Consider the following 13,080-nt stretch of genomic DNA (forward strand, 5'->3'; position numbering starts at 1 on the left):
GTAAGATTAGGATTCCCAGGATATTGTCCTTTCTCCAAGAAGGATTGGAGAAAGGATTATCAGCTAGTTCCTTAAAAGGACAGATATCTGCTTTGTCTATTCTTTTACACAAACGTCTGGCAGAGGTGCCAGACGTTCAAGCGTTTAGTCAGGCTTTAGTCAGAATCAAGCCTGTTTATAGACCTGTGGCTCCGCCATGGAGTCTGAATTTAGTTCTTTCAGTTCTGCAAGGGGTTCCGTTTGAACCTTTACATTCCATAGATATTAAACTGTTATCTTGGAAAGTTTTGTTTTTGGTAGCTATCTCTTCTGCTCGAAGAGTTTCAGAGTTATCTGCTTTACAGTGTGATTCACCTTACCTGATAAGCAGATAAGGTAGTTTTGCGTACAAAACCCGGTTTTCTTCCTAAGGTTGTATCTAATAAGAATATTAACCAGGAAATTGTTGTTCCTTCTCTGTGTCCTAATCCTTCGTCGAAGAAGGAACGTATGTTACACAATCTTGATGTGGTTCGTGTTTTAAAGTTCTATTTACAAGCAACTAAGGATTTCAGACAAACAACTTCTTTGTTTGTTATCTATTCTGGTAAGAGGAGAGGTCAGAAGGCGACCGCTACCTCTCTTTCCTTTTGGCTGAAAAGCATCATCCGTTTGGCCTATGAGACTGCTGGCCAGCAGCCTCCTGAAACAATTACCTCTCATTCTACCAGAGCAGTGGCTTCCACATGGGCTTTTAAAAATGAGGCTTCTGTTGAACAGATTTGTAAGGCAGCGACTTGGTCTTCGCTGCATACCTTTTCCAAATTTTACAAATTCGATACTTTTGCTTCTTCGGAGGCTATTTTTGGGAGAAAGGTTTTACAAGCAGTGGTGCCTTCCGTTTAAGGTACCTGTCTTGCTCCCTCCCTTCATCCGTGTCCTAAAGCTTTGGTATTGGTATCCCACAAGTAAAGGATGAATCCGTGGACTGGATACACCTTACAAAAGAAAACAGAATTTATGCTTACCTGATAAATTTATTTCTCTTGTGGTGTATCCAGTCCACGGCCCGCCCTGTCATTTTAAGACAGGTGGTTTTTAATTTTAAACTACAGTCACCACGGCACCCTATGGTTTCTCCTTTTTCTTCCTAACCTTTGGTCGAATGACTGGGGGGTGGAGCTAGAGGGGGAGCTATATGGACAGCTCTGCTGTTTGCTCTCTTTGCCACTTCCTGTTGGGAAGGAGAATATCCCACAAGTAAAGGATGAATCCGTGGACTCGATACACCACAAGAGAAAGTAATTTATCAGGTAAGCATAAATTCTGTTTTTTACATAGAGATCTTCAGGTGATATTTTCTAGTAAGCTTTTTACAGCTATGCTGCATCACTTTCAAGTGTTTCAACATTTGGGTATGGCCCTTTAAGCACCCATTTTTTTTTAACTGTGTGTATTATGTTATATAAATAATATAATACACACTCATTTAAACATGTTTTCTTTGTTATGCATGACAAAGGCTGAAGCTTTCCCTAATTAGTTAATGGGATATGCACAGTATTCTGAAAATGACCTGGTAAGGGTTTACAACCCAATTTTCAGAATACTGTGCATATCCAATTAATTTATTTTGGAAAGCTTCAGCCTCTGTGAATTATACACACACATTTATTTAAAGGGACATTACGGTCAAAATGTAAATGCATATAGATGAATTACATCTTTGAACAGAAACATATTTGCAATATACATGTATTGGAAAAAATGCCTCTAGTAATAGTTATCACTGTTTTAGTGTTGACATATTTCTCTGCATGTGCACGTGAAGCATAGCTAGATATTCTCAGTGTACCTGCATTTTAACTACTGTAGTTGCTCAGGGCATCAGTGGGGCGTGTATCATGTCCGCAATTAACAAATTGAGTCTTTACCAGATGGTACAAGCACCTTAGGCTTTCTAAACAAGGGCTGTGTTTAAAATGCTGGTGCACGGTGCATACTTAAATACACTTTTGAAGCAGCTATAGCTTTTATTAGAAGCATTTTTGCTAATACATGTATATTACAAAACTGCTTGTATTCAAATCTGAAATACTTCCATGTGGATTCCAATTTTGGCTGGAATGTCCCTTTAAGAACAAAAAAATCCTAAGTATTTTGGTTGGCTCCTAGACTTAGAAGCAATTTGTATTTACTGATTTACTTTTTCTGCAATGTGCTGTTACCCTGCACCGCACTGGAGTTCAGGAAATTGAAGCAAGAGGAACGTAGTAAATTTTTACTTTGAGATAGTATAGAACAGTGACACCTACAGGTAGAAATGTAAATGCAGGCACAAATTGTATTTCAACTGCCACTGCTCCCCTCTTTCTGCAGACATGCTGCATTTTCTGCGATGAGATTGCAGCATGTTCTGCCTTGAGGGTGTATTTCCATCTTAAGATGGCATTGCCCATACATACACAAAAAAATTGATAAATAATATTACTCATAATAGGTAATACTAACTTATTTTACCTGATGCTAAGTTACCATTCAGTAATGTATCCTTCTTTCACCACCAACAGCTTCATTTGATAACAAATACAAGACAGCCTTCAAGAAGTTAGGAAATTCCATGGGAAAAGAAGAGCTGCGAAAAAGGCGAGCCCAGCTACCAAGCCCCAAAGCACTGGACTGCCGTAAGACATTTGGTGCCACTTTAGAATGCTGAAAAGTTCTGTGCATGGGTGAATTGCAGGTCCTGGAACTATGTGTCAGACAGAGTATATGTGTTTGAATAAAATGGTGACCTCATGCAGAGCAAATGGACTGCAGAACAACATCACTGTGATTTCCCTCAGAAGCTTGTCCTGATTTTTGGAGGAAGGTGAAGACATGCAGATGCCAACAAGACAGCAGGCAACGTCACTACTGAACATACTCTCCATATTACATTGTTATCCATCCACTAACACACTGAAAAAAACAACAACTCCCACTTACCATGATCTTCCATCAGAGCTTCTTCAGTTTCAAGAAATGGGTGCCCAGGATCCTGTGAATATTTTTTTCTGTGCTGAAGCTTTTAAGTCCAGGATCAACATTGCATGTGACTGTCATAGTATAATAGTAGTAGGGACATGCGTATCACTGCCAGTTGTTAGCCCACGTGAATGTTTAACATCAACAGTTCTTGCTTCAAAGGGTTAACCAAATATGCCAACCTACAGCATTTGAATCTTTGGATTTTTTTCTGGGTATCTGAACATGTTAATGTCACTAGGCATGTAAACTAGAACCATTTTTTATGCCAGGGTATAATAGACTCCAGTTTAGTAAAAGTGGCAAAGAATTGTATTTTGCGCCAAGGACTTGTCTTCCAAAGACGATGGTGGAAACTGCTGCTGTATTTACCTTAACAAACCTCACAGGGATGCCCACTGCTAGATTTTAGTTTCTTGCCAAAGCTTAGCTCCTCGCCAATGTCAAGAATTCCTCCTTTACATTTCATTGTGTTGTTTTAACCTTGCAGATTTCTAAGCTGAGTGTGTAAAAAAAAATCTGTTTTGTCAGTATTATTAAGATATGTATATGTTTCTTTTATTTATTGAGTGTGATTTATCATTTTTTTATGGCTTGAAGTTTTTTTTTTTTTACCTCTATAGTATTAACCATGTGCTGGCCCCTTCTGGCACTTGCTGCAGTAATGTCTGTAGATGCAGAATGGTCAGGCCTATTTTATTGTTTCTGTAGTTGAACTGATAGCCAGTGGCTTTCCTTTTTTTTACCCTCTTGTTTAACGTTAAGGCAGAATAATCTCTAATTACCAAATCACAAAACACATATATGGGTGTTTTATTTTAATATAAACATTTTATCATTTTGTTATCCAAAGTCTTTCTGATATTTCTACATACAGGAGAAAACAAAGTATTGTAAGAATGTATATTAACCTTCTGAGCTGCAGTCTGCGTACGAGTAGCATGGTTTGAGGGTAGCTAATCCCCCAGTGTTCAGTGCAATATGTTTGGGGACCCACTAACTGGAAGCTTTTTATGTCTTGCTAAAATAAAGTGTCTGTATCACACATTTATTTGTCTGTTTATTGCTGGGATAGCAGAACAATACGTAAATATGTAAACACACTGGTAAATAGTAGAGGTGCAACACTGGGGGATGTTTAGGTAGCTGGTGTAGCACTGAAATGCAGGGTATGTCTGAAGCTCTCTCACTTAATTATCTCACCAGCTGTATGCAGGTGAAGTTTTCTATATTCACAATACACTTATTTAAAGGGACATGAAACACAAATGTGTTCTTTCATGATTCTAATAGAGAATATAATTTTAAAGAACTTTTCAATTTAATTCTACTATTTAATTTGCTTCATTCTCTTTTGAATCCTTTGTTAAAGGAACAGCAGTGCTAGCTGAATGCATTGGATAAGCCAATAACATGAGGCATATATGTGCATCCGCCAATCAGCAGCTTCTGAGTCTACCTAGGTATCCTTTTTATCATAGGATATACCAAGAGAACAAAACAAATTAGACAATAGAAGTAAATGGGAAAGTTGTTTAAAACCACATGCTCTTTCTCAATCATGAAAGAAAAAAATTAGGTTTCATGTCCCTTTAACTGACAGAAAATTAATATATAGTAAACTATTGACAAAAACTAGTTAAATTGTAGTAAAATCATTTTAGTTTAATTTGTATTTTCTGCAAACTGAGAATTTATATCAGCCCCAGGTGTTCTCTAGTTAACGTCTCTCTCCCCTGTGAAATTCTGTATCCCATATTTCCAGGTTCTGCCCTTTTTCTTATAAAATTCAGTGAGTTCAGCTCCTGTACTATAATTTCTCTCCAGAGAAGAAAATCTTTGCTTATCGGGCCCATAGAAAGTAATGAAGCGCTATGAAAAACTGAAGCTGTCAGTTTTATTTTGAGTAGAAGAAATATGAAGTGCAATGTAATTTGTAAAAGATGACATAACTATACATGTATGAGCCTTATTTGTTGAATTTACACAGAAACTGTCAAAGCATAATCAGAATTTGTGGGGAAAAAAAACCCTAATACAAAGTGAATTACAAAATAAAAAATGCAACATTTAAATGCAATAGAACTTAATCTTAAGTCTTATGTAGTATTTTGCAATGGAATGTTCCTATTAAAATAATATCTTCTGATCTGCTGTCACTACAACAAAAACTATTAAAGGGGGTGGCCATGGGACCAAAAATAAGCAAAATAAACTATTTACACAAAGTATGGGTACTCAGGAAGCAAATTCCATGTGCTATCCTTCAGGCAATATTAGCAAGCTGCAAAATTATTGAAAAGGAAAGGCTTGAAATTTGGTCCACACTTTCTCCAAAATATAACTTGTTGTTTGTTATCTAAAAAGGACAACACAATTGTCCATAAATACTTTTAAAAAAAATACACTAAGAATATTGCAAGTGTTGCCTCAAAAGTAAAAACTATCTTCACAGCTAGGAAATTGAAAAATGTTGAAGGGACAGGGGTGGAGCCGATGGCTGAAGCGGCAGGACATGTCCTTTCAGAGCTCCTGAATCCAAAGCCTAATACTGGGGATTAATTTCTATATTCAGGTTTAAATTGTACTTGGGTATCTCCTATGATACCCCATGGAACACTGACAAGTCAAGACAGTAGCTTTGGGAACACGTTTTTAACCTATGCTCACTGCATGGTGAGTGACCACACCATCTCAGAGACTAACTCCATTATACTTGAACGGAAAAGTCGTCTTAGTTTAAATCAGATCCCTGCACCTTACATCAACATATGAGTTTACCCTAAGGGGTCTAGACAAATCTTCTGATTACTTTCTGAAGTGGGAGCTGCCATTTTAGACGACTAATCTTCTTCATTGTACTTTCATTTACCCATTCTCTCTGGTGTGGCTTACGAGCTGTGGAGAATATAATTTTAAAGAACTTTTCAATTTAATTCTACTATTTAATTTGCTTCATTCTCTTTTGAATCCTTTGTTAAAGGAACAGCAGTGCTAGCTGAATGCATTGGGTAAGCCAATAACATGAGGCATATATGTGCATCCGCTAATCAGCAGCTTCTGAGTCTACCTAGGTATCCTTTTTATCATAGGATATACCAAGAGAACAAAACAAATTAGACAATAGAAGTAAATGGGAAAGTTGTTTAAAACCACATGCTCTTTCTCAATCATGAAAGAAAAAAATTAGGTTTCATGTCCCTTTAACTGACAGAAAATTAATATATAGTAAACTATTGACAAAAACTAGTTAAATTGTAGTAAAATCATTTTAGTTTAATTTGTATTTTCTGCAAACTGAGAATTTATATCAGCCCCAGGTGTTCTCTAGTTAACGTCTCTCTCCCCTGTGAAATTCTGTATCCCATATTTCCAGGTTCTGCCCTTTTTCTTATAAAATTCAGTGAGTTCAGCTCCTGTACTATAATTTCTCTCCAGAGAAGAAAATCTTTGCTTATCGGGCCCATAGAAAGTAATGAAGCGCTATGAAAAACTGAAGCTGTCAGTTTTATTTTGAGTAGAAGAAATATGAAGTGCAATGTAATTTGTAAAAGATGACATAACTATACATGTATGAGCCTTATTTGTTGAATTTACACAGAAACTGTCAAAGCATAATCAGAATTTGTGGGGAAAAAAACCCTAATACAAAGTGAATTACAAAATAAAAAGTGCAACATTTAAATGCAACAGAACTTAATCTTAAGTCTTATGTAGTATTTTGCAATGGAATGTTCCTATTAAAATAATATCTTCTGATCTGCTGTCACTACAACAAAAACTATGAAAGGGGGTGGCCATGGGACCAAAAATAAGCAAAATAAACTATTTACACAAAGTATGGGTACTCAGGAAGCAAATTCCATGTGCTATCCTTCAGGCAATATTAGCAAGCTGCAAAATTATTGAAAAGGAAAGGCTTGAAATTTGGTCCACACTTTCTCCAAAATATAACTTGTTGTTTGTTATCTAAAAAGGACAACACAACTGTCCATAAATACTTTAAAAAAAATACACTAAGAATATTGCAAGTGTTGCCTCAAAAGTAAAAACTATCTTCACAGCTAGGAAATTGAAAAATGTTGAAGGGACAGGGGTGGAGCCGATGGCTGAAGCGGCAGGACATGTCCTTTCAGAGCTCCTGAATCCAAAGCCTAATACTGGGGATTAATTTCTATATTCAGGTTTAAATTGTACTTGGGTATCTCCTATGATACCCCATGGAACACTGACAAGTCAAGACAGTAGCTTTGGGAACACGTTTTTAACCTATGCTCACTGCATGGTGAGTGACCACACCATCTCAGAGACTAACTCCATTATACTTGAACGGAAAAGTCGTCTTAGTTTAAATCAGATCCCTGCACCTTACATCAACATATGAGTTTACCCTAAGGGGTCTAGACAAATCTTCTGATTACTTTCTGAAGTGGGAGCTGCCAATCTTCTTCATTGTACTTTCATTTACCCATTCTCTCTGGTGTGGCTTACGAGCTGTGGAGGGTATGCTGCCGCATAAATTCCCCCCCCCCCCACCCCCCCGAAACCGGGTTACTACACTATAACTGCCATTCCTATTGAAACTGTGGAGCAAGACCTAACATTGCACCAAATAAAAAACTTCTACTGGACAACCTTCTGGCCTATGTAACCAGCAGACATCACATATTTAGACCGTTGCTACTAAAATGGAAGCTGCAGCTATAATATTGCTGCATGAAGCAGAGGCAAGGCTCTATACCCATTTCACTGAGCTCCAAGAAGTGTTTACAGAAGAGTGGATCTGAGAGAGGCTTGTAGCTCCCTTATCCGTAAGCCACGGTCTTAAGCTAAGTGTCAAGGTGCCAGGAATCAGACTGAGACGAGAAGTGCAAAAATAATCACACCTTTATTAATAACAAAAATAATAAAAAGTCCACAAGTCAAACAACAAGCCAGGAGTCAAAGCCAGAGCTGGTAGTCAGACGAGCCGAGTCAGGAGCCAATGCGAGTACTCAGACGAGCCAGAATCAGGAACAAGGAGAACAGCAGAGTCAGGAACAAGCCAGGGATCAGGAACCAGGAGGGATGTCAGACAGCCAGGTAATACACAGGAACTGGAACTCACTAACAGGTCTGAGACAATGCAAGGGCAAAGCATAATGAACAGAGGCCCTTTAAATAATAAGTGATATCATCACAATTCTGAGACTGCAACCTGTCTAAAGGAAATGAGCAGCATCACACACTCTGCACCAGACTCGGCAAGAGAGGTGAATAAATGGCTGCCAGCAGCACATGGCAAACAAAGCAGGGAAAAAACCCTGACAGTACCCTCCCCTCAACGACCCCTCCCCTGCGGGAGGACAAAAGGCTTATTGGGGAAACGGGCATGGAAGGCACGGAGGAGGGCGGGAGCATGAACATCAGAGGAGGGAACCCATGAATGCTCCTCCGGACCGTAGCCCCTCCAGTGAACCAAATACTGTACGCGGCCCCTGGACATACGAGAGTCAATAATGCTGCTGACCTCATATTCTTCATGGTTGTCAACAGAGATAGGACGGGGACGAGGCAACACAGTGGTAAACCGATTACAAACCAATGGTTTCAAGACGGAGACATGAACAACAATTGAGATACGCATTGCAGGAGGAAGGTCAAGAGCGTAGGCCACAGGATTGACCCGTCGGAGTATTCGAAAAGGACCAATATAACGGGGAGACAGTTTATTGGAAGGCACACGAAGGTTCAAGTTGCGGGAGGACAGCCAAACCCTCTCACCAACCTGGTAGGAAGGTGCGGGCAGATGCCTACGATCAGCCTGGATCTTTTGGCGTTGCATAGAACGATGAAGGCAATCCTGAATCTGGACCCACGTGGAACGGAGTTGCCGGAGATGCTCCTCCAAAGCCGTAATACCTTGAGACATGACTGAATCGGGCAACAAGGATGGTTGAAACCCATAATTCGCCATGAACGGGGATAACTGGGAAGAAGTATTAATAGCACTATTACAAGCAAACTCTGCCCAAGGTAACAGTTCAGACCAATTATTGTGGTGATCTGAGACATAGCAACGGAGGAACTGTTCCAGAGCTTGATTAGACCGTTCCGCAGCCCCATTGGATCGAGGGTGATATGCCGAGGAGAAGGAAAGCTGGATCTCCATTTGAGCACAAAAGGAACGCCAAAATCTGGAGACAAACTGGCTACCCCGGTCCGACCCTATCTCCTTGGGTAATCCATGTAAACAGAAGACCTCCCGGGCAAAAATTTAAGCAAGCTCCTGAGCGGTAGGCAGCTTCTTCAAGGGAATGCAATGTGACATTTTAGAAAAACGGTCAACCACCATAAGGATAACAGTATTGCCACTGGAAATAGGGAGCTCGACAATGAAATCCATGGAAAGATGTGTCCAAGGACGCTCACCATTAGCAATAGGTTGAAGAAGACCGACAGGGAGACGTCGAGGAGTCTTATTCTGTGCACAAACTGAGCAGGAGGCAACATACGCAGCAACATCAGAACTAAGAGCTGGCCACCAGAATTGTCGAGTGACAGACCAAATCATTTGGTTCTTGCCCGGGTGACCTGCAGCTTTAGGATAGTGGTAAGTGTGCAAAAGTTTAGTTCGAAGATTCTCAGGAACAAAGCACTTACCACTAGGTTTCTCAGGAGGTGCATTGGTTTGTGCAGCCAGGATCTCCTCCCCCAAGGGAGAAGTCAAATTAGTATGTATGGTAGCCAAAATATGGTCAGGAGGTATAACTGGAGTAGGTACAGACTCCTCCTTGGACAGAGACGAAAATTGTCGAGAGAGGGCATCAGCCCTAACATTCTTACTACCAGGCAGGTAGGAGACCACATAATTAAACCGAGACAAAAATAGCGCCCATCTGGCCATTCGGGCGACAAACGTTTTGCTTCGTATAGATAAGTTAAATTCTTGTGGTCTGTAAGCACTGATACGCTAGTACCCTCGAGAAGATGCCTCCATCCCTTGTGTAATGTCAGGGTGCCAGGAATCAGACTGAGACGAGAAGTGCAAAAATAATCACACCTTTATTAATAACAAAAAATAATAAGAAGTCCACAAGTCAAACAACAAGCCAGGAGTCAAAGCCAGAGCTGGTAGTCAGACGAGCCGAGTCAGGAGCCAAAGCGAGTAGTTAGACTAGCTGGAATCAGGAACAAGGAGAACAGCAGAGTCAGGAACAAGCCAGGGATCAGGAACCAGGAGGGACATCAGACAGCCAGGTAATACCCAGGAACTGGAACTCACAAACAGGTCTGAGACAACGCAAGGGCAAAGCATACTGAACAGAGGCCCTTTAAATAATAAGTGATGACATCACAATTCTGAGACTGCATCCTGTCTCACACGGATGATGTACACCAGTCTGGCCATAAGAGGGCGTGCAGGAAATGAGCAGCATCACACACTCTGCACCAGACTCAGCAAGAGAGGTGAGTAAAATGGCTGCCAGCAGCACATGGCAAACAAAGCAGGAAAAAACCCTGACACTGAGCCCCTAAACGCCTACCACTTACCTTCTGATCGGGAGACTCCCGCAAATACTCCTACCTATCAGACAGATGTCGGCGACCTCCAGCAATACATCTCAGAGGAGAGGATTATATCCAGTCAGGTCGTGATGTCTTCAATGGAGGAATCTTAAGCGCCGAGCGACTCCAGAAAACAGCTGATCGAATCAGAGATCGCAATTACCGTAATAGATAACAGAGAGGATGTTCTGCTTAGTGGATTGGATGCTTATCCTCTTGTGTAGTTTCTGGGTGATATTGAGGACATGGCAGCTACTTGCAACCCCTTGCTAAATCTTAAGGAGACTGATACTTGGCAGGCTCTGGGTATTGGCGTTATGCCCTTTCAGGGACCCTGTTCCAGAGGACAGCAATCTCTGGCCCATCTGATCGGGGATATATAGGTGGGATGCTCTCAGACAAAACAAACTTGCCACACATATGTGAGACTCTTGTGCATGGCTTCATATTCCTGTCATAGCTCTCATGAGTGAAAAGTAGGTGTGGGTTAGATCTATCTAAATAATTAGTATTTATGTCAATAAATAACTCCAATATAGAATACTTATTGAATACCCACATTTTCCAGTATCCATAATGAGCCCTGGCATCCCCCCATCTGTTACAGGTTTTTCTATTTTTTTTTCTTCTGAAGTTGTTTTCATACATGAGAGAGTCCCCTACCTGACACAAGAAACATTACTATATATCCATAATTCACTCCAACGGGTACACAACATAGTAAGCTCTAATGATAACTCATATACCCTATGGTATATCTACCTATATCAGGGGGTAGTGTCAATGGGGGGATATGTATTAAGCTGTCATGTATGTTGCATTCGCCGTCATCAATACGCTCACCTAACGTCGCGGCTGCGGATCTCAATACGCTCTCCTTATTTATGAAAAAAGACACGCACCAAGTACGGGGCGATGAGCATCGGATTGTTGTTAACTAGCAGTCATCGATCTTGCGTCTATTCGGCTTTTTCCCAACTTTATTTATACCCTGTCACTAAACACTGCCACTTTACTAAAATGTTTAACCCCTATCCCGCCGCACCCAAATATTGCTGCAACCTAAATAAAGTTATTAACCCCTAAACCTCTGGCCTCCCACATCTGTAGTGCAAAGGTGTTCCGGTGCAAAAGGTGTTCCGGTGTGAGTGACTCTTTGATAATCCTACAGGGTATGGTAAAGGACCGGAGTTCCAAACAGGATATTGGTTAACAGATGGATTAGTATGAGTAGGTCCTGGGACATTGATTACACATATGGAGCAAGCTCAAACAAGGTTTTAATAGCTGCCCAATGTACCTGTCCTATCTACTTACGTATCCAATCTGTTGCTTACAATAGTACTATTAATCTGGTGCACAGGAGCAATCGGCAAATCTACGCGTTTCAGCCGCCAGGGGCCTTTATCAAGATCTTTTTTGGCCAGACTTGGAAATACCGCAAATCCACTTACGTAAATTGCGTATCCTCTTTTTTTTCAATGGAACTTGCATAGCGCCGATATTACGAGTGAGCGGTAGACCCTCTCCTGTCAAGACTGGTACCGCATTTTAAAGTCAGTAGTTAAGAGTTTTACACTACAACGCCGTAGCATAAAACTCTTAACTAAAGTGCTAAAAAGTACACTAACACCCATAAACTACCTATTAACCCCTAAACCGAGGCCCTCCCTTATCGCAAACACTAAAATAAAAATTGTAACCACTAATCTGCCGAACTGGACATCGCCACCATCATAGAAAAACATATTAACCCCTAACCCGCCGCACTCCCGTCTCGCAAACATTAGTTAAATATTATTAACCCCTAATCTGCCGTCCCTAACATCGCAGACACCTACCTACATTTATTAACCCCTAATCTGCCGCCCCCAACGTCGCCGCCACTATACTAAAGTTATTAACCCCTAAGTCTAACCCTAACACCCCCTAACTTAAATATAATTAAAATAAATCTAAATAAATATTCCTATCATTAACTAAATAATTCCTATTTAAAACTAAATACTTACCTATAAAATAAACCCTAAGCTAGCTACAATATAACTAATAGTTACATTGTATCTAGCTTAGGTTTTATTTTTATTTTACAGGCAAGTTTGTATTTATTTTAACTAGGTAGAATAGTTACTAAATAGTTATTAACTATTTAATAACTACATAGCTAAAATAAATACAAAGATACCTGTAAAATAAAACCTAACCTAAGTTACAATTACACTTAAATACAATTAACCCCTTAACGACCGAGGACGTGCAGGGTACGTCCTCAAAAAAGGCAGTTAACGCCTGAGGACGTACCCTGCAAGTCCTCGGTGTGGAAAGCAGCTGGAAGCGATCCTGCTTGCTTCCAGCTGCTTTCCGGTTATTGCAGTGATGCCTTGATATGGAGGCATCCTGCAATAACCTTTTGTAGCCATCCGATGCAGAGAGAGCCACTCTGTGGCCCTCTCTGCACCGGACATCCATGGCTTTCCTCGTTGGTGGGTGGGAGCCTGTGTAGGAGGCGGGTGGCGGCCATCGCTG

The 13,080-nt window shown here is 40.5% G+C and overlaps 1 protein-coding gene across 2 annotated transcripts in view; it reads left to right on the top strand.

Moving 5' to 3' along the window:
• The window catches only part of DENND4B (DENN domain containing 4B), a 497,540-nt gene extending 493,487 nt beyond the window's left edge, over positions 1 to 4,053 (top strand). For both annotated transcript variants that reach the window (XM_053704155.1, XM_053704162.1), the window contains exon 29: positions 2,550 to 4,053. In XM_053704155.1, coding sequence (XP_053560130.1) covers positions 2,550 to 2,695 — 146 coding nt within the window. In that variant the 3' untranslated portion in view covers positions 2,696 to 4,053. The remainder of the gene's footprint in view (positions 1 to 2,549) is intronic.
• Positions 4,054 to 13,080: the final 9,027 nt, after the last annotated feature.

Source organism: Bombina bombina, chromosome 1 (genome assembly GCF_027579735.1).
Source record: "Bombina bombina isolate aBomBom1 chromosome 1, aBomBom1.pri, whole genome shotgun sequence".
In the NCBI taxonomy this organism is placed as follows: domain Eukaryota; kingdom Metazoa; phylum Chordata; class Amphibia; order Anura; family Bombinatoridae; genus Bombina; species Bombina bombina.